Source organism: Amblyomma maculatum, chromosome 1, assembly GCF_055883805.1.
Source record: "Amblyomma maculatum isolate TAMU_Amacu chromosome 1, ASM5588380v1, whole genome shotgun sequence".
Lineage (NCBI taxonomy): Eukaryota > Metazoa > Arthropoda > Arachnida > Ixodida > Ixodidae > Amblyomma > Amblyomma maculatum.
Window position 1 is genome coordinate 418,413,884 of NC_139344.1, and position 24,097 is coordinate 418,437,980.

The 24,097-nt window shown below is 46.6% G+C and overlaps 1 protein-coding gene across 2 annotated transcripts in view; it reads right to left on the reverse strand.

Annotated features, from left to right (window-relative positions):
- Nucleotides 1-22,700, reverse strand: part of LOC146209186 (protein SpAN-like) — a 32,792-nt gene extending 10,092 nt beyond the window's left edge. The window contains exons 1-8 of one of the 2 annotated variants that reach the window (XM_084596886.1): nucleotides 22,260-22,699; nucleotides 21,516-21,581; nucleotides 21,070-21,235; nucleotides 19,770-19,896; nucleotides 18,582-18,648; nucleotides 16,997-17,194; nucleotides 15,784-15,913; nucleotides 14,202-14,321 (exon numbers count right to left, since the gene is read on the reverse strand). In XM_084596886.1, coding sequence (XP_084453012.1) covers nucleotides 14,202-14,321; nucleotides 15,784-15,913; nucleotides 16,997-17,194; nucleotides 18,582-18,648; nucleotides 19,770-19,896; nucleotides 21,070-21,235; nucleotides 21,516-21,581; nucleotides 22,260-22,328 — 943 coding nt within the window. In that variant the 5' untranslated portion in view covers nucleotides 22,329-22,699. Of the gene's footprint in view, nucleotides 1-14,201; nucleotides 14,322-15,783; nucleotides 15,914-16,996; nucleotides 17,195-18,581; nucleotides 18,649-19,769; nucleotides 19,897-21,069; nucleotides 21,236-21,515; nucleotides 21,582-22,259 lie in introns of both variants that reach the window. The other variant, XM_084596894.1, reaches the window with a different exon arrangement.
- Between the last annotated feature and the right edge of the window lie 1,397 nt (nucleotides 22,701-24,097).

The window sequence follows — 24,097 nt, forward strand, 5'->3', positions numbered from 1 at the left end:
AAATTTCTATATCCTGCATTGTTATCGGCTCCTTGATAGCTTCGCCAACTTTCAGAAGTATCTCTGGCAGATGTTCGTTCTGATCAAAAGGAAGACCCTTGATTTCCACATTTTTTTGCCTTGAATATTGTTCAAGCTCAGTTAGGCGCTGCTCGTAGCTAGTTAGCAGTTTTTTCAAAGAAACCTGCTCAGTGGACAGTGCTGCATTTTCAGCTTTCAACGCCTTGTTTTCCTCTTTTAGAGCAGAGTATTCAGCCTTCAGATCATCAAACTGGGAGCTACAATATTCGACGCTTGTAGTCAGTTCTCGATGGTCTTTGCGGAAATCTCTTTCGATTGCGCTTCGCAATGCAGCAATGCCCTTCTGAAATTCATCTCTCAGTTCATCCCGCAACTTTTCAAGTTCCCGCGGCATATTATCAAACACACTTGACTCAAATGCACTTGGCAGCGGCAACAGCAACAAGCAAGATTATTGGGGCTAATAAACAGCAATAAATCAGACCTGTGAATAGCAGAAGATGCGTATGAGCCAACAGCCTCTGTCGCCGCCGCCGCTACCAAGTGCTGGCTGGGGCTTGTTGCGGGGCTTTTATATCTTTTCTGGGGCCTGGCGGTGAAGCTTGGAAGCGTCAGTCTTGCGCATGGCAGTTTCTTCAGCGATGCCAAAGCAGTCGGTCGGTCGGTGGGACAGGTGATAAGGCGCACAGCATGCAGTGATCGACGATTCCTGTGAATAGCAGAAGATGCGTATGAGCCAACAGCCTCTGTCGCCGCCGCCGCTACCAAGTGCTGGCTGGGGCTTGTTGCGGGGCTTTTATATCTTTTCTGGGGCCTGGCGGTGAAGCTTGGAAGCGTCAGTCTTGCGCATGGCAGTTTCTTCAGCGATGCCAAAGCAGTCGGTCGGTCGGTGGGACAGGTGATAAGGCGCACAGCATGCAGTGATTGACGATTCCTGTGAATAGCAGAAGATGCGTATGAGCCAACAGCCTCTGTCGCCGCCGCCGCTACCAAACGGATGGTATACTGTTTGCTGGCGCGCAGAAACCATAAATAGCACCAAGGTGTCGGATAGCTTTCACGTGCACCGCGAAACAGCACTTTTACACTGCCACAACGCACCATCAACACGCAAAGCACAGCCCAAGATGTCGTCATGAGGAGCCGGAGCGGACGTTCCCAGTTGGGCTCATACGGGGCGCCACCATCAGACTAAGATGGCTGCACCCAGGCATCGAAACTAAAAAGGCCTATATACGCTAGTGGCTTTCTTTTCCTTCGCTTTCTTACCGCTGGAGATGTGCAACGTTCTTCCTTACTCCACGCTGAAGAGGTTTTGGTAAGCTAGAGGAAATTAATGGTGTGTGCCAAACATTCCTAGTTTTGCTTTTGATGCTCAGCGTATGACGGCGGTAGTACAAACGAGAAGCCCATGTACTAATTTCGAGAGCTTGCGTGAAGTTAGGATGTAAGTCTATGATGTGAACCTCAGGCACGAAGTGAAGGACAATAAACGAAGACCGAGCACAAATACCCCTTCATGGATGACTGCCTTGTTGTGGCGGAGGGGCTTGCGAAACTCGATGAAGTCGGGAGCTCTGCTGTGTAGGGCCACCCAAGATAGACAGGTCACGGCAGAGAGTTCTGACAAAATGTGATTCACTGGAGAAGGTAATAGCAACCCACTCCAGTATTTCCTGCCAAGAAAACCCTATGGCCAGTCACAATACCATTAATGATATGGCGCCGGAAGATGAGCCCTCCAGGTTGGAAGGCGTCCCACATGTTACTGAGGATGAACAAAGGGCGATTCCTAGTAGCTCCAGGACGAATGAAGCGGCTGGGCTAAAGCCAAAAGGACGCTCAGTTGTGGATGTGTCGGGAAGCGACCGGAAAGTCCGATGTTGCAAGGAGATATATCACATAGCAACATGGAATGTAAGATCTATGACGCAAGGTAAACTGGATATCGTCAAGCGAGAAATGGACAGATTGAACATTGATATCTTGGGTATCAGCGAGCTCAAGTGGACCGGAATGGGAGAATTTAACTCCGGCGACCATTATGTATTTTATTGTGGGCACGAATCCAAGAGAATGAATGGGATTGCTCTCATAGTAAACAGAAGAATGGGCAAAGCAGTGCTAGGGTAGAACCCCAAAAACGACCGAATGATTTCACTTCGGATCCAAGGTCACCCTTTCAACATAACAGTTATCCAAGTCTATGCACCGACCACTACTGCTGAAGAAGCTGACGTTGAGAGATTTTATGCGGACCTACAATGCCTTTTAGACCGTAATCCATCCTCAGACGTCATCTATCTCAAAGGAGACTGGAATGCTAAGGGGGGAGTGAAGATATATAAGGAATTAGAGGCAAGTTCGGTATTGGTGAGCCAAATGAAGCTGGGCAAAGGCTAGTAGAGTTTTGTCTAGAAAACAACCTGACGATAGCGAATGCTCATTTTCAACATTACAAGAGGCGCCAGTACACATGGACTTCACCGGACAGTCTGTACAGGAATCAGATTGATTATATTCTTTGCCGGCAGAGATGGAGAAGCGCTATACAAGCAGTAAAAACATGGCCTGGGCCCGATTGTGGCACCGATCATCAGCTTCTTGTTGCCAAATTTAAGCTTCGATTGAGGAAAACGCAAAAAACTAGAAGGCCTTTCAGGTATGATCTGGATCAAATTCCATCAGAATATGCTGTTCAAGTGAGGAATCGATTTCAAGAATTAGATCTAGAAGAGAGAGAGCCTGAAGAGATGTGGATTGATGTTCGTGATATAATACAAGAAGTTGCTACTAAGGTAGTTCCAAAGCAAAAGAAATGCAAGAAGGCAAACTGGTTATCAGAAGAGGCTTTGCAAATAGCTGAGGAAAGGAGGATGACAAAAGTTATGTGGGGAAAAAAATGATGCAAGGCTCTCAATGCGGATTTTCAGAAAATCGCAAGAAGAGATAAGAATGCCTTCCTGAACATACAGTGCCAAGCAGTTAAGGACAACAGCCAATTAAGGAACACAAGAGCTCTGTATAAGACAATCAGGGATATCAAAGGAAGCTTCTGTGCTAAGCTAGGCGTGATAAAGGACAAACGAGGCAGGGACCTCACGGAAGCCTGAGAGATAAAGAAGAGGTGGCAGGCATACACAGAAGAACTGTACAAGAAGGACCCGGATGTGCAAACCCAACATAAGACGGCTGTGATTACTGACCTCGAGCCGGGCATCCTGAAGTGAGAAGTTGAATGGGCCTTAGCCAGACTTGTTAAGAACAAATCTAGCGGAGTTGATGGCATTCCAGCTGAGTTGCTTCAAAACCTCAACCATGATGACGCTGTTAACGTTCTATATACATTTTGTCAGCAAATTTGGACAACTCTGCAGTGGCCACAGGATTGGAGGAGATCAGTTTACATCCCTATTCGAAAGAGCGGCAGTGCCAAAGATTGTTCCAACTACCGCACGATCACGCTTATTTCGCATGCTAGCAAGGTGATGTTGAAAATGCTCCTAGGTAGGCTGTAGCAGTATGGGGATCGGGAGCTTCCGGACGTGCAAGCTGGGTTTTGCAAAGGCAGAGGAACTAGAGACCAGATTGCCAACCTTCGCTGGATCACGAAAAAAGCAGGAGAGTTCTAAAAACCTATCTACTTTTGCTTTATTGATTATGCGAAAGCGTCTGACTGCGTAAATCACAGCAGATTGTGGCAAGCTCTCCAAGAGATGGGAGTTTCAAATCACCTCATCGATTTCCTCATGAACCTGTATGAAGGGCAAGAGGCCACTGTCAGAACTGGGCATGGTTTTACTGATTGGTTTCCGATTGAGAAAGGAGTGAGACAAGGCTGCATACTGTCGCCCTGCCTATTTAACCTATATGCTGAGTGCATCATGAGAAAGGCCGGTCTGGACGAGTCTTCAGCTGGAGTGAAGATTGCTGGGAAACCTATCAACAACCTTAGATATGCGGATGATACCACTTTAATGGCAGAAAGTGAAGTGGAACTCTAGAGACTTCTGATGCGCGTACAAGAAGGGAGTGAGAAGTTTGGGCTTAAACTTAACATTAAAAAGACAAAAATCATGGCGTCTTGCCCCATCATGTCCTAGAGCATCAAGTGACAAGAAGTGGAAGCTGTGACAGATTTTCTCTTCTTGGGCTCCAAGATAACCCCGGAAGGAGACTGCAGCCATGAAATTAGGAGACGTCTACTCCTGGGAAAGAGAGCCATGGCTAGCCTTGACCGCCTAGTAAAGAGCAGAGACATTAGTCTGCCAACCAAGATCCGCGTAACTCGTGCTATGGTATTTCCATTTGTGATGTATGGATGCGAGAGTAGGACTGTGAAGAAGGCTGACCGGCGAAGAATTGACGCGTTTGAATTGTGGTGCTCGCGGAGAATCTTGAGAGTTCCTTGGACGGCCCAAATCAGTCGATATTGTCGACCATAAACCCTGACTGCTCATTGGAGGGTCAAATTCTAAAGTTAAAGCTCAGCTACTTTGGTCATCTGATGAGAAGAGAGAGTAGTCGCTGGAGAAAGGTTTGAGGTTGGGAAAGGTTGAGGGTCGCCGGAGAAGGGTTTGGAAGCGAACGAGATGGTTAGATTGCATCCTCTAGGCGCTGCAGGTGAAGTTATGTGATGTTAGGAAGATAGTGAGAGACCGGAAAGCGTGGCGTGATATGGTCCATAGGGTCACGAAGAGTCGGACACGACTGAACGACTGAACTGAACTGAAGTTCAAATATTCTACTTCACGCCTTATATGCGAAGGTAACTGTCCAAAGCTCCCGTCAAAGCACTTGATTAACGATTTTCATCATCTATGTACATAATGACTAAATTACTGACGGTGGAGCTACCTGATTGGTACCACGTTTCAATGGTTAGAACGAGCCTCCTCTTTTTGGTTGCGCTCGTCTTTTGTAGCTAAGTCTCCTCATTTTGCCTTGCCTGTCTGTGCCTGTCCGTGAGAAGATGAAATAGTAGAAGGAAAAGAAGAAGAAGGAAGAAGAAGAAGACTGAAGAGAAAGAAGTGCACGAGGAACATTCCAGTCAGTGGCATCGTGATCGCTGCGCGTGTTGGACCTGACTGTGTTCTGTGTTCGCAGCTTACCTGCCCTGTCCGAGTACCTCAAAAAACCCCATCTAACATTTGGTGGAGGTGCCGGGTAAATTCTATCCTCTCGCCCTGGAATTCCGCAGCCGCACGTTACCATCTCCTGCGATGCCTGAAGACAGGAACCACCAAGGCGTACGTGTTGGCTCGCCCGTCATCTGTCCCGGCTGCCTCCGCCAGCGAGACCCCGCCATCATCAGTGGCTCTGACGACCATTTAACTTCGAGGACTGGCTCACACCCTATGAGCGGGTGAGCGCTTACAACAAATGGGACGCGGAAACGAAGCTCAGCAACGTTATTTTCTATCTCACCGGCGTAGCAAATCTTTCGTTTCGGAACCGTGAAGCGGACATTCAATCATGGTCCATGTTCAAAGCCAGCTTCTCTGAAGTTTTCAGCCGTCCGGCTCTGGGGAAACTCCGCGCTGAACCGCGCTTGCGTGCGAGGTCTCAGCAGGTTGGCGAGAATTTCACGAGTTATATCGAGAACGTCATCGACTCGTGTAAGCGCGTAAAAGCTCAGATGTCAGAGGCCGACAAGATCAAGCACATTCTGCAAGGCATCGATGACGACGCCTTTCAGATGCTGACGACTCGAGATATCCGCGTCGTCGCGGAAGTTGTCACACTGTGTCAATGGTTTGATGAACTCCGCAAACAAAGGGCCATAACTCCAGCAAGCACCATGCACTCTGAGTCGCTTGCTGGCCTGACAGATGCAGGTGAACATTCCGTGCTCCTGCCACAAATCAAGAGCTTCATTTGGGAAGAAGTTGCTCGACAGCTCTCCCTTATGTCCTGCCATGAAGAGCCTTCATCACACCTAGCTCCCAGTTTGCGGCAGATTATTCAAGAACAAGTAGCTGAATCTCTTCCGCCAGCCCCTCAATCCATGCCTGTCGCAGCCCCGTTGACATATGCGGCTGTTGCTGCCCGCCCACCACCTACATAGGCTCTGCCGCAACCTGCCTACGTTCAGCCGCCTCCTTCTCCTGCTCGAGAACCTGCGCAGTTTACTCGACCGGTTCCAAGGTCACGCAATCCCTGGCGCACGACAGATAACCGGCCAATTTTTTACACTTGAGGGCTGGCTGGGCATATTTCCCGTCATTGCCGAAACCGTCTCCCAGTGTCAGCACCACCTGCTCATGGTTCTGAGTACTAGTCTTCGAAGCCACAGTATTCCGCGCCTACTGAGGCTCCAGCCAGCGGTCTTTTCTCCCCAGACCACTCAGCCATGTCCGACCACCGTTCACTGTCACCGAGACGCCGCTCTATCTCTCTGATGCGACGCCGACAGAACGCTTCAGGTGAGGAAAACTGGAGGCCGCAGTTCCTGAGGCGAGAAATCCGACCCCGTCGAACTTCCCAAGTCGTCATCTGTCGCCAGCCAACCTTGTTGAAGTTTTCGTCAAGGGTGTTGCTGTCATGGCTCTAACTGACACTGGTGCTGCGATTTCAGTAATGGACGCATAGCACTGTTGTTCTTTAAAGAAAGTGAAGACGCCAATTGCGAGACTTTCGTTGCGAACGGCCAGCGCTCAGCATATCAAGCCTTCAGCAGCGTGCACCGCTCGAGTAGTGATCCAGAATTGCCTTTATACGATTGAGTTCATCGTGCTGCCAAGTTGCTCACACGCTGTAATTTTAGGCTGGGATTTCCTGTCGCTCACGCTGCTATTATCGAATGTGCTCGAGCTGAAGTGGGGTTCTCGACTTTGTCCGATGCCTTGAAAGACGCTGATCCATCGAATTCCTGTGCTAAAGTCCTCGTTGCCGAATATATCGACCTTCCTCCCTGCTCTTCTGTGCTTGTTCGTGTCGCTTGTGCCTCTGTTATTGATGGCACCGTTCCCTTCACACCAGCCCATGCTTTCCTGCGCCGCAAGTGGCTTCCATTGCCCTATGCTGTGCTCGCCATTTCCGCTGGCCTTTCCATGTTATGGGTTTGTAATCCACTTAACACCCCTACTGCTTTGCGCCATGGTGAATGCCTCGGCAGTATCCAGCCAGTAGCATCCCTTCTGATCTCTGAGGAACCTGACGACGCGCCGCTTTCTGCCATGACTGCGCTCAGCCCGCCTTCACATGTGCCTGCTCCCCCCTCTACAGACTTGTTCCTGCGTTCCATCGACGCTGATCTTCCTCCTGTGTAGCGCACTCTGCTTTTGAACCTGCTACATGACTGTGGCTCCTCCTTCCGACTCTCATCAAAGTTCTTCAGGTCAAATTTCTACAGTTACTCATCGCATCGACACCGGTACCCACGCATCACTGCGACAGCGCCCCTATTGTTTGTCTGCAACCGAACGCTATTGAAGACCAAGTCGACGTAATGATCTAGAACGGCGTGATTCAGCCCCCAAGAAGCCTTTGGGCGTCACCTGTAGTCTTCGTAAAAAAGAAAGATGGTTCGATCCGCTTCTGTGTCGATTACCGCCGCCTTAATAAGATTACGCGCAAGAACGTCTACCCTCTCCCGCGCATCGACGACGCTCTCGACTGCTTGCAAGGCGCCGAGCTCTTTTCATTCCTAGATTTACGTTCCGGGTACTGGCAAGTTCCCCTGGAAGCAGCGGATCGCCCTGAAACTGCCTTTGTAACTCCAGATGGCTTGTACGAATTTACAGTTAGGCCGTTTGGCCTTTGTAATGCTCCGGCAAAATTTGAGCGGATGATAGACACCATTTGTCGTGGTCAAAAATGGAAGACATGCCTGTACAATTCGACAACATTGTCGTCTTTTCTCCTGACTTGGACACACACCTCTACCATCTGAAGCACGTTTTGACCTGCCTATATGATGCCGGACTGCAGCTGAATTTGAACAAAATGTCATTTTGACGCCCGCCAGCTCACCATTCTCGGCCACATTGTCTGCAAAGAAGGTGTATCTCGAGACCCTGCCACACTTCGTGCCGTAGCAGCTTTTCCCAAACGGACTTCCATCAAAGATCTACGCAGCTTCCTCGGGCTGTGCTGTTACTTTCACCGCTTTATTAGAAATTTTGCTTCTATTGCTGCTCCCTTGACAGAACTTCTGTCCGGCAGTTCCGAACTTTCGTCGTGGTTGCCAATGTGCGACGATGCCTACAATATTTTGCGCCGCATCCTCACGGCACCGCCTGTCATACGTCACTTCGGCGCCTAAACGTCTACCGAGGTCCACACGGACGCCAGAAGTGTTGGTCTCGGCGCTGTGCTCTCTCAGCGCAAATGAGGCTATACTGAATACGTGGTCGCCTATGCTAGCCGTACACTCATGAAGGCTGAATCGAATTACTCTGTTACTGAAAAAGAGTGCTTAGTGATTATTTGGGGTCTTACTAAATTCCGCCCTTACCTCTATGGCAGCCCTTTTGAGGTAGTGACTGACTACCATGCGCTTTGCGGGCTTTCCTCATTGAAAGACAAGTCCGGCAGGCTGGTAAGATGTGCTCTTCGCCTTCAGAAGTACGATGTCCACATTGTTTACTGCTCCAGCCGCAAGCATCACGACGCCGATGCCCTTTCCCGCTGCCCCCTTACAGCTGAGGTCGCGAGCCTTTCCTCTTCCAACAATTCTTCGTCATCGTTTCACCTCCATGACATGCCGTCAGCGCAACGGTAAGATCCTTGGATAAATTCTCTCCTCGATTTTATATCCAATCCTACAGCTGCTTATCCATCGCGTGCTTTCCGCCGCCATGCTTCCCATCTTCTCCATTCGTGATAACCTCCTCTACCGCCGCAACTACTGCGCAGATGGCCGCAAGTAGTTGCTAGTTATTCCCCGGCAGCTACGTTCGCAAATCTGTGATTAGTTCCATGCTGACCCACAATCCGGTAACGCGGGCGTCCTCAAGACATACACTCGTCTACAACTGTGCTCTTACCGGCGGGGCATGTACACTTTCGTACTCAAGTACGTTCGCTCATGCCTCACCTGTCAACGTCGCAAGCCTCAACGTTCTGCTGATAGTTGCTGCCGTTAACCAACCCACCACACCCTTTCGACCGCATCGGCATTGATTTTTACAGGCCGCTTCCCTACACTGCAGCCGGCAACCGCTGGGCTATCGTAGCCATTGATCATCTGACGAGATATGCAGAAGCCGCCGCACTTCCATCTGCCACACCGTCAGAAGTAGCTTCCTTCATTTTGTAGCGATTTGTTCTTCGCCACGGCGCACCTCGAGAGCTGCTCAGCGACAGAGGACGCGTTTTCTTGAGTGAGCTTGTGAAAGCCTTCCTCACAAAGTGTAACATTATTCATAGAACCACCTCCGCCTACCATTCCCAGACTAATGGCCTCACTGAGCGTTTTAATCGTACCCTTGGCGACATGCTCTTTATGTACGTCGCCTCTATTCACTCAAATTGGGATCTCGTCCTTCCGTATGTCCCTTACGCTTACAATACCGCAACGCAGTCTACCACTGGCCTCTCTCCTTTTTTCTCTTCTATGACCGTCACCCCTCTGCTACAATCGACACCATACTCCCGTATCAGCCAGACATATCCAAGTATACTCCTGCGCCTCAAGCAGCCCAGCATGTGGAAGACTGTCGACAAATTGCCCGCGCATTCACGGCTAACACCCAGTACCGCCATAAATCCAACCATGACAACCAAAACGCGACACCGGACTTCTCGTCTGGCACTCTTGTGCGGCTGTGGGTAACTTCCAATGCTCCTGGACCGTCTTCAAAATTTCTTGCTAAATACCATGGCCCATACCGTGTTCTGGAGCGCACCTCTCCGGTTAATTGTGTGGTGGAACCTCTTACGCCGTCTCATGATCTACGCCGGCGCGGACGCGCGATTGTTCTCATCCAGCGCCTCAAACCCTATTATGACCCCGCCGTCTTGTTCACGCCGTAAGTCGCCAGGATGTCTCCTCTTTGTTCCGCGGGTAATTGTGAAGAGAACGAAGTGCACGAGGAACATTCCAGTCAGTGGCATCATGATCGATGCGCATGTTGGACCCGACTGTGTTCGCTGTCGCTGTGTTCGTCGCTGATCTGCACTGTCCAAGTACCTCAATAAACTCCCATGTTGCAAGCCACTGACATAGTTGGTAGGGTACAGGCGAATGACAACTGCGAGTTGCTAGGACAGAAGGTTCCTTCGAACGTTGTGATGGTGGTGTGCCCCGGAGTTCGACGTACAGACGATGGCACACCGCTAGAAATCTTCTACATCCAAATGAGAATTGTGAGCGACGAGAGGCAAGGAGTGCTCATACATGAAGTGATTCCCCTATGGGATAAGTAAAGCTGAAACCATACAGTAAACTACTATTTGCAAAAACCATGCCTTTACTTTCAAGCCGAACCTAAGCGCAGCCATAGAAATTGCTCTCGCGTAACTACAGGTTTAACCACAAGCTAAACCACAGCTAATTGTTTTGTTCTTTGTGGCACACCCACCATCCCTGCTTGTTACAGCAAATAACACTGAAGAGCACTCTTAATGGCTGGCGCAAGTGGCAGTGAAATCATCGGGATAAACGACACGATGTATCTATAAGGAACACACGTTGTACGTTGGACCCTAAGAAGCTGAAAATAATACTTGACTCTGCGTTTACTCGCGGCAGGATAATAAGTCCTAATCGCGTGCGGCCGAAATCATGGATGTTTTACTGCGTGCCGCCAGCTGCCTTCCTCTGCACTGGTCGCATTAGTAACAGTAATAATGGCGGCTTCATTGCAAGGCGAAATAAACGAGATATGTTGCTGACCTCGGCGGCGGAAATAAGAGGAACAGAGTGAGGAAAGGTACCGGTTTCTCTAAACGGACTGAGAGCTCCCAACCAGTGCTTGGTGCCTTCAATGAAAAAAAAAAAAAAAAAAGGTGCTTTTGTTGCTCCTACCAAACTGTGCGTGGAGAGGTAGTATTTATTACTTGCAGGAATTGCCGAATCGTTAGGTTTGTTTGTTAGCAGTACTTCTAATGCCGTTATATACAGGGTCTTGAATATCTGGGGGCTGTAATTTTAAAAATTCCTATGCAAAATATACTACCCCATTCGAGCTGAAATGACGTTCACAAAGTAGCAAAATATAGTCTCCGTTATCTGATAAGTGATTCAACATCGGTACTTGCCTAGATTTTCCGAAATCGAGAAAAAACTGCTCTCGGAGGCGTGCATAATTTTCGCAGAAGAGAGTCGAAAAGCTGTTTTGACATGGTGCGTCATCTGTCGAGCATTGAGACAAGCTCCATCCCGGCCGTTGGCGCGCTTGCCTCGCTGCCCGACAGATGACGCACCATGTCAAAACAGCTTTTCGACTCTTCTGCGAAAATTGTGCACGCCGCCGAGAGCAGTTTTTTCTCGATTTCGGAACATCTAGGCAAGTACCGATGCTGAATCACTTATCAGATAACGGAGACTATATTTTGCTACTTTGTGAACGTTATTTCAGCTCGAATGGGGCAGTAGATTTTGCATAGGAATTTTTTAAATCCCAGCCCCCAAATATTCAAGACCCTGTATGTGGTATTATGGATGGTGGTGCTGGTAGCAGTTGCAAGCACAAGCGGCAGTAATAGTACTATTACGGCTCTAATACTACATGTAGTAAACAGAAACAGGAGTGTTGGTAGTGGCAGCAGTCAAGGTGTCAGTAAGTGTAGCATATACAACCGGTGGCGCTTCCACTACCACAGCTTCAGAGATTTCGAGTAAAAAGCAAAAATTTACTCACGGTTGCAAATGGCTGCCCAATACGGTACACTTATTTTTTTGGGTCGTATACGCGTTAGGTTGAGAACATATCAGTCGGTTGAAAGAGTGTGTACTCTTGCGACCGACACAACTTTTGATCAAGACATCGGACACGAATACATGCTGTGCAGAAGCGAGGAGAGGAGCGACGAAAAAAAATCATTCCCCTTCATAACTAAACCTTCTTGTAGGAAATTTAAGAAAGCAGAAAATTAGACTCACCCCCTTAAATACTTGAGCTTTCCTCTGAAGCTATGTCCATTCTTTCACTTAGCTAAGTACGATCTGTGGCAGGAGCCGTTGTAGAGTTGCACCTTCGACGCCGTCGCATCTGTCACTTTAGAGTGTTTTGAAAGCAACTCGGCGTGGAGCACATGATAGCGCTGGCGAGCTCTTGACGTGTCGATATAGCATATCCAAAAGCGCATAGCAGATTATATTGAGCTGAAAACCTTTAAAGAAACACACCCGCAACAGGGTAGTTATCGCCTTATTTTCCCGTTCTAGTTCTAAACAGGAGAAGCACGTCAACCTCAGAAAAATTTTGTTCCCTGAAATAAATACTGCCATTTCTTGAAGTTATTCCAAAGAGCTATTTTCGGATCAGCGATGAATCTCAAAAAAAAAAAAAAAACGCAAATAATGTGTGCATTAAAACCAGCCAATTTTGACAGCAAATTCCAGCATGCATACTCTAGAATATAAAATTACCATCTTCCTGCGTGGCAAAAAAAAATCTAAAAAAACTAAAAAAAAAAAAAAAAACGGAATACGGTGGCGGTAGTCGTACTAGATATTTTTACACGCTGATATCTAGGAGCGCGAATTTTGAAATTTGGGGTTTTCATTTTTCTCGGGTTCGATGCCCGCCACAGCAGCCGCGTCTCGTTGGAAGCGATACCGTCAACGCATACGTGTACTTCGCAATGGAGTGCCCCTTAACAAAAACCAGGTGACCGAAATCTGCAGGAGCTCTACTACGGCGCTCCTCACACATAGCCTGATTTGCCTTCGGACATTAAATACCATATACACGGGACCGTGAAAACCTTCCATTAACAAACTCAATTACTTATAGTACTTCCCAATCCGGTATGGACATTTGCAAAGAATGGATCTGTCCTATTCTCGTCATAATTTTGGAAACGCAAAATGAGTTATCTTGTTAACGGTTCTAACTGGCAGATTTTGTTATAAAGACCTCAATAACATGTGGAATACACTGGTGACATGCAACTGAAACAAACTGTGCTTTTTTATTTCATTTCGGTGCTACGCATAATAAAAAACAGCGGATTGACAGTGCGCAAACAGGCTAAAACCACCAGGCGCCGCTGCAACAGGCGCGGAGGGTAATGGGAGGTGGTCGCGCCCTTTGCGGTGGTGGAGAGCATAACTCAGAGAGAAACGCCCCCATTGCTTCCGCGGCGATTGAGAAGGCCGTCGAGAAGAGCGCGCGCTTCCGCTCGAGACTGGCCGTGCCATTACTAACATTAGTAGTAGTACGGGTAGTAGTAATTGTACTGGGAAGAAAATACACAGAAAGGATTTGCCTCGTATTTTGCGCTGCTGTATTAAAAAATGTATCACCAACCCGTCCGTTCAGCGACAGTTTTTAGTATAGCTCCTTCAAGCCTCTTAGCTTAGGAAGTTATATAATTGTTCTTGCAATCGCATCACTTTTTGCAGTCTTCCCAGACAAATAAATATGTACTTCAACATAAGCAGCCCTTGCCTCCCCTCGGTAATGTGGATAAGGTATTAAGCCGCACAAGCGCCTTCTTTGCGATACGCATGCCGTGGATTTGCCTCTTGGCCTTATAGTAGGGTTTTTCTTTATGACTCCATGTCCAGTGAGAGACCCCTCTTTTACCACCCGGGAGTGATACCAAGTTATACACAGATATTCAGCATGCATAATGACAGCTTTGTGCAAGACAGAGGTTGCAACACAGATGAGGAGCATTGGTGTTTTAATGTGGATTAGAGTTGTCACTTGTGTAAGTGGTGGTAATTATTGCCGAATTCCCTCATTCGCGTCGTGTCGGTGGCTCCTTGTCTCCTGCAGTGCCTCTAAAGGTTGCAGAAATACCGACTGTAAGCAATGTTTTTCCTGTACAGTTGTTCGGCAGTGTGATGCTGAAGCACTGGGAACTAAAACGTACCATGGCTGTTGTTACTGATGGCCAGCATTGCGATTGAGCTGCTCGGCTCTAAATTCCACAGATACAAACTGAACGGTTTGAAATAATGAAGCAACGTTTTCTACAAAAAAAAAAAAAAAAAGAAGGCTTGAATCCATCAGATCATGAAATCGAGCCGAAAGTGTAAGTTAATTTTGGCATGTACTCACAGTAGTACGATCGACGGAGCCTCTCACATCGCTTTCCTCGAGTGTTTGGCGGGCAGACACATTTGCAGGTGTTGTCCACGAACCCTTCGTTTTCACACCGTGGCTTGCTGGTGCACGCCGCTGCGTCGCAGGAATATAAAGCAGGTCAAATTGTTAAATACGTAAGCAGTTTATTTGGACGCTGTCAGTTTTGTTCACAAAACCTTCACACGACTACCGGCCTTTCGGTTCAGATGGCTGTTAATGCATCAGCTCCCTGTGAGAAGATGTAGTTCCAGCTGTCGCTCTGAAACTTCGTGGGATTGTCTGTAGCAAGCACTGCTTGCAACCGAATCTTTGTTGCCATTGATTCGTTCTCATTCTTTCTAATTCTATCCAATGTATTGATCCGAACGTGCAGACATACTGTCAGCCTGCTGAGAGCTATGATTTGTTTTTCTATTTTTTTTAACATCTAGCATTATTTTTTGACAATATACTTCTTCATGAAAGAACATAGATTACAAAGGCACCTTGCTTTTCGGGGCCTAGTATTGTTTTCCGAAATGAGTAACTCGAGTGCGAACTGATTTACAATGATCAGCTCCTTAGAACGTACACAACTGAATGTGCACGAGCATGTGGCCATCCGATGGGTTCTACAGATATTACTTGATCTTCCTTTGTCGTTCTCACTTGAAAAAGAAGACTGGATGCTAAAAGGACGGTGCAAGCGTTTGCAGGCGCTCGGCCTTGCGTTCGTGAAAGCAGCGATGAAAACTACACTGATGGTGGTTTGCTTGCTTTATGAGTTATACGGTTTAAGTCCTAAAGTGACTCATGCTGTGAAGAACGCCGAAGTGGAGGCGTCCAGAAGTTTCGACTACCTGCGGTTTTTTTACTTGCACTGATATCGCATAATAAACATAATAAACGGTGCCTTGCTTTTCACCTTCTTCGAAAAGTGGTCACCATGGTAGGGATTTGATTCGGTTACCTTGAATTCAGCAGCGTGCGCTCCAATATCTAAGCTACTGTGGCTAGGCTGGCTCTGATATGCAGCTCCCGGATATATATTATGCTGGCATAAGAAGTGAAGAAACTGATCATGAGTAATATTTGCCCACTGTCTTGTGAACCCGTGCAATATATGCAGTTTTTTCTCGATCGGGAGTAATGCGATAGGCATGGATAAGTTCACCTCCTAATGAAATGAATGCATAATGAAAGCCGCGGATACTAACAGCTACAACAATATTATTCTTATACACTGCAACAACAACGCTGCGTGTGTACAGGGCCGCAATATATATTACAGAAAAGATTGGCCACTCTTCATCGCATTCAAAACCCTTAATACAACGCTTAATGTTTCTGTTTGTCTCAAGCGAATGCGAGAACGCTTCAGGGAAGAAATAAAACTTCGTGAGATGTGTCTACGTTGAAGCGAAGTTTGCGTAGGCTTATTACAAGTGTTACGCTGCTATGTCGGTCTAGTGAAACCTTAAGAGCCGACATATTTCAATCACATTTTTATATGCTTTTCTCAGTGCAACTTGATAAAATCTGTGGCCGCGTAAGCGACGGCTTCAGGTCGGCTCACCGTCGCACTGGTAGAGGAAGTTGGCCTTGCGCCGGTCACGGAACGTCAGTCCATTGTGTCGCCGTACAATCGGCGTCAACATCGGGTTCACCGGGACGAGTGTCTTCAACTCCGGCGAAGCTGCGAATGCCTGCGTTGGCATAGTTCACAGGGGCCATTGAACACCTACAAAAACATTCTGTTGGCTCACTAGAGGAAGGCGCAGCGCGTTAATTTGCAGGAGGCGATCTTAAGCAAACAGCAAGCATCTGCATATATCATGGCTCATGTATGACTTCAGTTTCCCATGCCACGCGTATGAAAGTCACTGAGAGCTGGATGAAGCCTGAAAGCTGATTGCTACCGCCATCTTTAAGTAGGGAAGCATAGTAGAGACACAAGCGTTACTCTACGCGAACATGTATGTAGTAAAAATTACAAGATAAAAATACTCATTTAACTAAAAGAATGTTTATTCTGCCAGTCTAGACTTGCTTTGCGCAATGCAGAAATAATTCATTGCTTCTGTATAGTGCGAAAAGTGAGGAATGACCCGCAGAATATTTCTGTCAGCTTTGAATCTGCAGCTCTTTTCCTAGTCTTTTGACCATTTTTTTGTGCGGTTGCAGTCATGATAACTACAGCGCCTGCGTCGATAGGATTTGTAGAGCTAGCTGGTTTCTGTGTCGTAAACACATAAAAGTTCGCGCTTAATGAAGGCACACAGAAAGATCACAGAGCGAGATGTCGTCCTGTATTCTATATTATATGTTGTCACTCAATCGCGAGATCGCGCTTGCCTAAAGAAGAAACTAATCATTATAAAAGAAAATTTTAGTTCATGTGAACCCTAAATGACAGGCTGTGCAGATTAGAATAAATGTGAAGAGGTGTCATATTCCAGGCGCCTGTACGCCTAAAATTATCCGGCCACTGTCCACCAAATTAATAACAAAGCTGCCAAACGTTACAGAGGTGGACGCAATATAGAGTGACTTCTCGATCAGTACCAGAAATTTTTGATCGTGTTGAGCCCGGAAGGCTACTCTAAATGACTGTGACGACTATGTCCGATGCAAAACAGGCGCGCACAGCACACGCACACCTAGGGGCAAGCCCACTTGACAGCTATTCACAGCGCGCTCTGCTATGGCGTTCAGCTGCTCGTCCAGAAGTCGCAAATCGCGAACTAGGTCATGCTGTCTCCTTGGCAGCGTTTACGTGCAACTCCTACCGTTGGCGAGTAGTGCATGACGGAGGTGTAGTCGTAGCGGGCTCCGTACTCCCGCTTGTTCTGGTCCGGGTCGAACTGGCTGCTGTGGTTTGTCTTAATGTTCGGGTAGTTGACCTTTACGAAGCGGTCCCGGTCGGCGCGAGACTGCTCGTGCAGGAAGCCGATGGCGTGGCCTATCTCGTGCACCACTGTATTCAGCTACACAAAAAAATGACGTGTGTCACACTTTGGCCAAAAGGAGAACACAAAAAAAAGGCTTAGCAATCCCTTTACAGCTGCAGGCTGTCCTGTGGCTAGCCTCATGACGAACAAAGCATGGAATGGCTAAAATGGAATAGTCGGATATAGCCATATATAGTCAACTTTCTGCGAAAAGGATGAAGAATTGCGATGTCTTTGATTGTTGAAACAATGTGAAAGCTACAGATACATTTTTATGGTTGTTTAATGCCTGAGGCAACTATGGGACCAACAATTTCAATTTCATAAGGCATCCAAATGCGGCAGTGGGTGATACAAGTGATCAAACGTGTACAATATGGATGAACTTCAGACAGATGAATGAAATGAACGCGCTTATTTTTTTAATGCTTGTCGTGATTGAATTTTAGGAGAAAAATAAAGGAAAAGTAACAGTTACACTGAGAGACTTTCCCCGCAGTGCGTGCCTATTGGTGGCAAAGCAAAAGTGTGGTTGAGGAAAGTTGAGATGGACTGGCATATTCACAGTGTTCAAGGCAAGCTTTAGGCCATACTCATCTAACTGCAAGACATGATGGGATTGTCGTGATATTGCTCCGTGACATAAGCACCGAGATTTGAAAACAACTTGCCAGCTACATTATATAAATGACAGGCACGTTTGCCGCTTCTTATTTTGATGGTACCTTCACCTATTTTGCAACAAGATTGGATTGTTTCCTGGCACTAACCTGAAGCCAGTAACAGGCACAGGAGTACTTTTAGCGCCAATATTTGTGCTGAATGCATTGCGATGATGTGATCCGGAACGGAGATGCGAAGAGATATATTGAAGGGAAGCTTCCAGACTTCCAGCTATAAGGGATCAGCATCAGAAATACGGGTGGCCGGAAGATTCTTTAGTAGTCTCACAGGGAAGTTACAAAATCTGTAACGCGAACATTTAATGCTTGACTGTCGTGCGAAAGCAAATAAAGTTTAATAACTTTTTCGTTTAGGGTACAATTGCCCTCTGATCTCGAGTGCGGGACCTCCACACCACGCCGTAGTGCGCAGCATACCTCTTTCCTCGCCGCGCCAGCTTTGTATGGATAAACTGGAGTAGCGGCTTCTAGGCGTGATGCCGAGCTCACTGCACGAAATGAGCCCCTCCCGTTTTTTTTTTCTTAAAACTTACAACACGCCACGCCGTTTATGGCGTGCGGCTATTTGGGGCCCTGCCAAGGTCTATGGTGCAGCCGGCGCTAAACTGAGAAACAAGATGCGAAGAGCCACGTTTTCATATTTCTAAGTGCAAAAGCCTTCATGTTTTTAAAAAAGTAGAGCGCATAGACTTGTATAATTGCAACCAAACCCTCATTTGAGCGTCAGTTATGGAGCTTACCGTTGTACAGCCTTCACCGATAGAGATATTCTGAACGGAACCGACATGACCGAAGCGAGACCAACACCTGCGTCCGAGCAATTCAAAGTGCGTTAGTAAGGTATATTGTAATAACAACAAAGCGCCACAAAAAAGGACCGGATAACCAAAACGTGATTACGAGACGTAAGCCGCACACAGGCATTAAATTTAGTCCCGAGCACCAACTATAAGCGAAGACATTTGAGGGGTCATATTAACATATCGAAGTCCCTATCGCAAATAGTATGCACTTGACAGGTTTCGATTCTGAGAGAACGAAAGAACAATTAAAAAATACTAGGCTGCGCTTCCTCACGGTAACCGAGGTGCGCAAACCATGACAGTGCGGGCACAACAATCCTGTCTTCTAGTTGGCCGGCAGTCCTTGAGCATTAAATTAGCGGCGATGCACAGTTTTATTATAGTGCAGATCAGAGTAACTTCAATAACGACCAGCAAAATAAAAACTGGAGATGTCACTCAAAAATCCCCGCTTCAAAACATAGCGATGTTTCTTGACGTTTCGACTGGGCATCAGGTTTTATATAAAAATGAAGCCCCCAGTTGAAGACACGTAAATTTGAATGCAGAATTGCACTGCCATCGATGCCAACACCTGTAATGAGGGTCACACTGTAGGTTAACTTTAATGCTACTGCCGTTACCGTAACTCGCAAAGAAAAACGAGGAGAAAGCGATCTCATTCAGTGCCTCATTCCAGAGTGAGCTGAAACTAAATAAATTAAAACGAGTAGCATAGAGCCGGGGAGCAGATTCTTAAAAACAATAAAAACAAAGCAATATTATTATTTCTGCGTCTTATACGAGAGCAAATTAACTTTTCAAGGGGTGAAAAAAAGTGCAGCAATGCTACCCGTGGTGCGTTTGTACGATAGAATAATACGCAGTATGGAAACGTGCTGGGAAAGCGAAGTTGTGCAGTTGTGCGTGTATTTAATGGCTCTACCACGTTTTACCGCGGAAACAAGGCAGATCCACCGGGGCAATACAAGCAGAGTTTTCTGACGGCTATTCACGTCTGTATGGTGCAAGGTTTAAACTCGTCAAGCCATTAGGTGGAGTTACAAAGAAGGCTATTATTCTATGCTGCTCAGCAGTTTTCAGGCCTCGGTACAGAGACGGGTGAAAGGTCCAAAGCAAACAGACCCTCTTCCTTTGAAGAACAGTATGAAGTCCGTGGTGGTGTCGTTCTTCTGAAGCTCGCGGAAGGTGAGACACGAATTGTCCATCCAGTGCGCGATGCCCTGTCGAATCAAGTCCGCCTCGTTGGCCGCTGCGAAAATGGCGCACGAACAAGAAACCGGAAACACACGTGCGAATTCATGCGTGCGTCGTTGTGCATACCATAGTAGTAGTTTTTTGTGTGCATTACGTTCGGGTACTTATAAAGAAACTAGACATGTGCTTTGCGCACGCTGACGTGAAGCAAAAGCCAATAAGGAAAAGAAAGTGTTACTCAGTGCTCCTAAATAGCGCAAATACGGTCTCTGACTAAGCCGAAGTGGCGGCCATCATGCCATCCGTTGCTGGGACGTTTGAATAAAAGTAATAGTTCAAAGTTAAGTTAGGGACTGAGGCTCATTAAAGTGATATCGCATGCTGATGCTGAAAATTGGAACAAATGCGTTTAACGCAGGCTTACTCTGCTGTTGAGTGATTTCAGTGAAGTTGTCATATTAGTCAATTTTCCGGTTGTTCTCATAGGATACGGCGGCAAGGAAAATTGAGCGTTTGACAAACAAAGTGAATTTGTAAATTTCAGGCTTTCCTACTTGAGGTCGCTGCGTATGATAACTGTAATTTCATTATTCAATCTTACTCACTGCGCATGTCATAGTAGTTTTTTTTTTTTGTACATTACGTTCGTGTACTTATAACGAGACTAGACGTGTGCTCTGCGCATGCTGACGTGAATGAAAAAGCAATAAGGAAAAGAAAGTGTTACTCAGTGCTCTTAAACAGCTCAAATATTGTCTCTGACTAAGCCGAAGGGGCGGCCATACCGTCTGGTGCCCATGACTTTTGATTAAATGTGATAGTTCCAAGTTACTTTAAGGTACGGAGGGAGGGTGGGGGATGCTCTGGCTCATTGATGTGATACCGCATGCTAATGTTGAAAATTGGAACAAATGTGTTTTAACGAAGACTTACTCTGCTGTTGACAAATTTCAATGTAGTTGTCCTATTAGTCAATTACACGGTTGTTCGCAAAGGATATTGCGGCAACGAAAATTGAGAATTTGACAAACAAAGTGAATTTGTAAATTTCAGGCTTTCCTACTTTAGGTTGCTGCCACAATAACTGTAATTTTGGTGTCCATAGATCACGTGATACTTTAATAGACTGCTTTATTATGTTCGCAACCTATCAACGTTATCGTTTCTTTTTCTTTTGTCATTTCGTTTACAGTAATGTGTCTTCGGTAGAAGACGTCAGTGTACGTACAGCTTTCATCGATCTTGTACGGAACGATGCCTCCGGGCCAGGTGATGTCTCGAGAAGGTTGCAGCGCGTACATCTCCTTCAGGTCACGCTCGGTCATCATCATGTCACTCTGGAACATCACCTGACCGCCTTCCATCTTCGGCATCTCACCCATCATCTTCTCGTACTGCGAAAGGAGTATACAAAAAACGTTGGACATAACAGGCGCTATGCTCGCGGAAAAGGCGAGTGTGCAAAATGCTGGTTTCTCCTTCAATGAATGACATTGTTTTGAAGCACTGCATCGGGTTGGTGGCGTAGAAGACAAGCTATTGATTGACTGAACGGCTGACGTATCAAAGGATTGACGCTACATTTGACAGATAATATCGCTCGCAGCAGGCTTTGCAAAACGTTCTCTCGCAAGCTGTGACAAGCAAACAAAGGGATTCCACAATGATGCTTACCATTTGCGTTTTCTCCCTTTCGTCGTGAATAACTTCTGACTGCGCTGGGAAAAGGTGGTCAATAGTCTGCGGGGGGCAAATGTTTTAAAGTAATGTCATTAGCTCTCACTGAAAGCAGTGGGTAAGAAACATCGTTTAGGTTCTTTTGTTTCATTAAATAATTGTGTAGAGAAGTATTCTGACCTACAAATCCTTCCATCATAGTTTAGAAAATTTGTGTTTTGTTTTTGGTGTAGGGTTCTCAGCAGGGACATTACTTTGAGAGAGTGAAAGATCACTATTGAGCTGACACCTTCTTCTCAAGGCTTATTATGAAATGATTGTCACGCTAAACAATTTATCACCCCTCCTTAATAAACGGGGACATTATTGTAACACCTAAAATCTTCACAACTAATATTGTCAAGGGAATCGTTCCTGTTAGATACTTCGAGGGTTGTAGATACCAACAGTAACGAGGGAAGGTTGTGGCACTGCCCTCAGAAGAACCACCCCAGTCCCACCGTATGTTTCTTCGGCTTTTAGGCTCTCTTGGTGCACTGAGCCATTTATTTTAAGCGAGTTCGTCTGTCATATCTCATAGATATAAAGCTTTGAGGTATTTTATATGGTTGTCTGTATATGTCATGGAAACTCGGCACGCATTGCGTGCGCTTGTTAAAGAATAATGCCATGCTTGCTGACCATGCTGCTAACAAATAAAAAACCTCGAAAAGGAGCAATTCTGTGCAAAAAGCTGCTTACCTCTTCGTACTGCGCCCACGCCAACCCTAATAACAGGGGTAAAAGGACTGAAGCTCTCGGTACCATCATGATTGGAAGGTGCGCCTTTTATCAGAGGGTAAAATCCTCAGTCGACGGCAGCAACACGAGAAGGCGAAGTCTGTCGGTGTTAGCAGGGGAAGAATACTCTACTTCTAAAGCACCAAAAGACAAGTAGCCATGTACATATTGATGCAAACTTTAGAACAACGCGCTGTCCGAAGCAAGCGTTCAGCCGTATTTGGTAACGGCTGGCTTATTTCCGCTGCCGAGGCGTGCGTTCATCAAGCTGAGTGGCGTTGCAGGCATCGGTCGGTTTCTCCTTATAACAGTGTCCATCAGGAAGCGAATGTCGGAGTGGTTGCGACCGCGAATCGAACCCCGAAAGACGGGACCGGAACGATATTTCTCCTCCTGTGAGACACATGGTAAGGATGATGATAACCGACGACGCAGCTTCACAGCCCTCTGATATCCTGGGCGGTGTCTCGGCACACCGGAAAGTAACCGGTGACGAGAAGAGGAAGTCGGGACGGAACATAAGTGGCGAGTGGTTGGTTGTGGAGGAGGCCAAGCTCTGCTGCTTTCTGCTAGTAGTTCCAGTATTTCGCCACTTTGATAATGCCTCGTTTCGAGTGCCTAAATTTTGTCGAGGGATTGCATGCAGGAGCTATGTGTGTGTGTGGCCTTTCGCTAGACCTGAGGGTTATGTCCTGTTTCTGCCATTACAACGGCCATGCTACAACTGCCGAAAATAAACGTAACTTTCAATACAGAGGGGGTGGTACCACTAAGCCAACCCTTTTAGCAGAAGTACGAACCTGTATGTAGTGAGACTGAGGCCCCTCTATGCTACAGGCGATGCAAATATTGTTTAATATTAGCCCTGAAGTTGCTTTATTGCGAAAGCAATAAATAAAAAGGTTTCGAGCTTTCCGCCTAGCGCGGCCGGTAGCCACGTCTTACCCACATGACGCTGTGACGTCACACCCCCCGTGACACTAGGGTGAGAGCTGGGCTACCAACTCAAGCGGTTGGCAGGAGCTGCCTATACTTGGGTCTCTCGTTTTACATGGGACGGTTATGTCGGAATCAGCCTGCTAAGACCCTGGCATTCACGTTACTCCTATAGGCCACTAAGGCACGTTCATACGGCTTGGTTAAAGCGGGGCTTTATATGTGGGCTGACGAAGAAGAAAAAGAGAAGAATGCTCGGTCACCCGCAGCTAATGCTTGCGCTTAATATTTGGTTCAGCAGTGTTGAATCCTTGTAATTTTTTCCTACTGCGACATCGAAAATTTGTTTTCATTTATTTGTGTCGCCCTGAAATTTCCCTGCCCTAGCTCACAGGCGCGAGCGCAGTCTCTCTCTGCCTCCTTCATGTTGTTTAGTCTGTTCCATATAGACGCAACAAATTTTCACGTCCAGCTTTCTTAGAGATTGCTTTTAACTGGGATACCTCTGTGGAATATTCGTAGTTGCTGTTGCGAGTTATATAAATAGAAATAGTGAAATATTTCAATGTGTTTTGAAATTTTGCTGTGAAAGCTTGTGCTTCACTCGCACCGAGCATTCTGTACTGCCTTAAATCATTTTGCCACTAACATAGCAGCAAAATGTAAACGTACTGATCAGTTATCTGGAAATTCAATTGTCATGTAGTAGATTTACGATAGGCGACAAAATTCTTTCATTCATAGAATCGTCTTCTCCAGAATTCTCGGTATGATTTTAGAAGAATCTTCCATAATCATGTCTTAATATAGATGCTATCATACGGTTCGCTTTTATAATGCTCAGAGAGAGGCCTGGGAGTGAG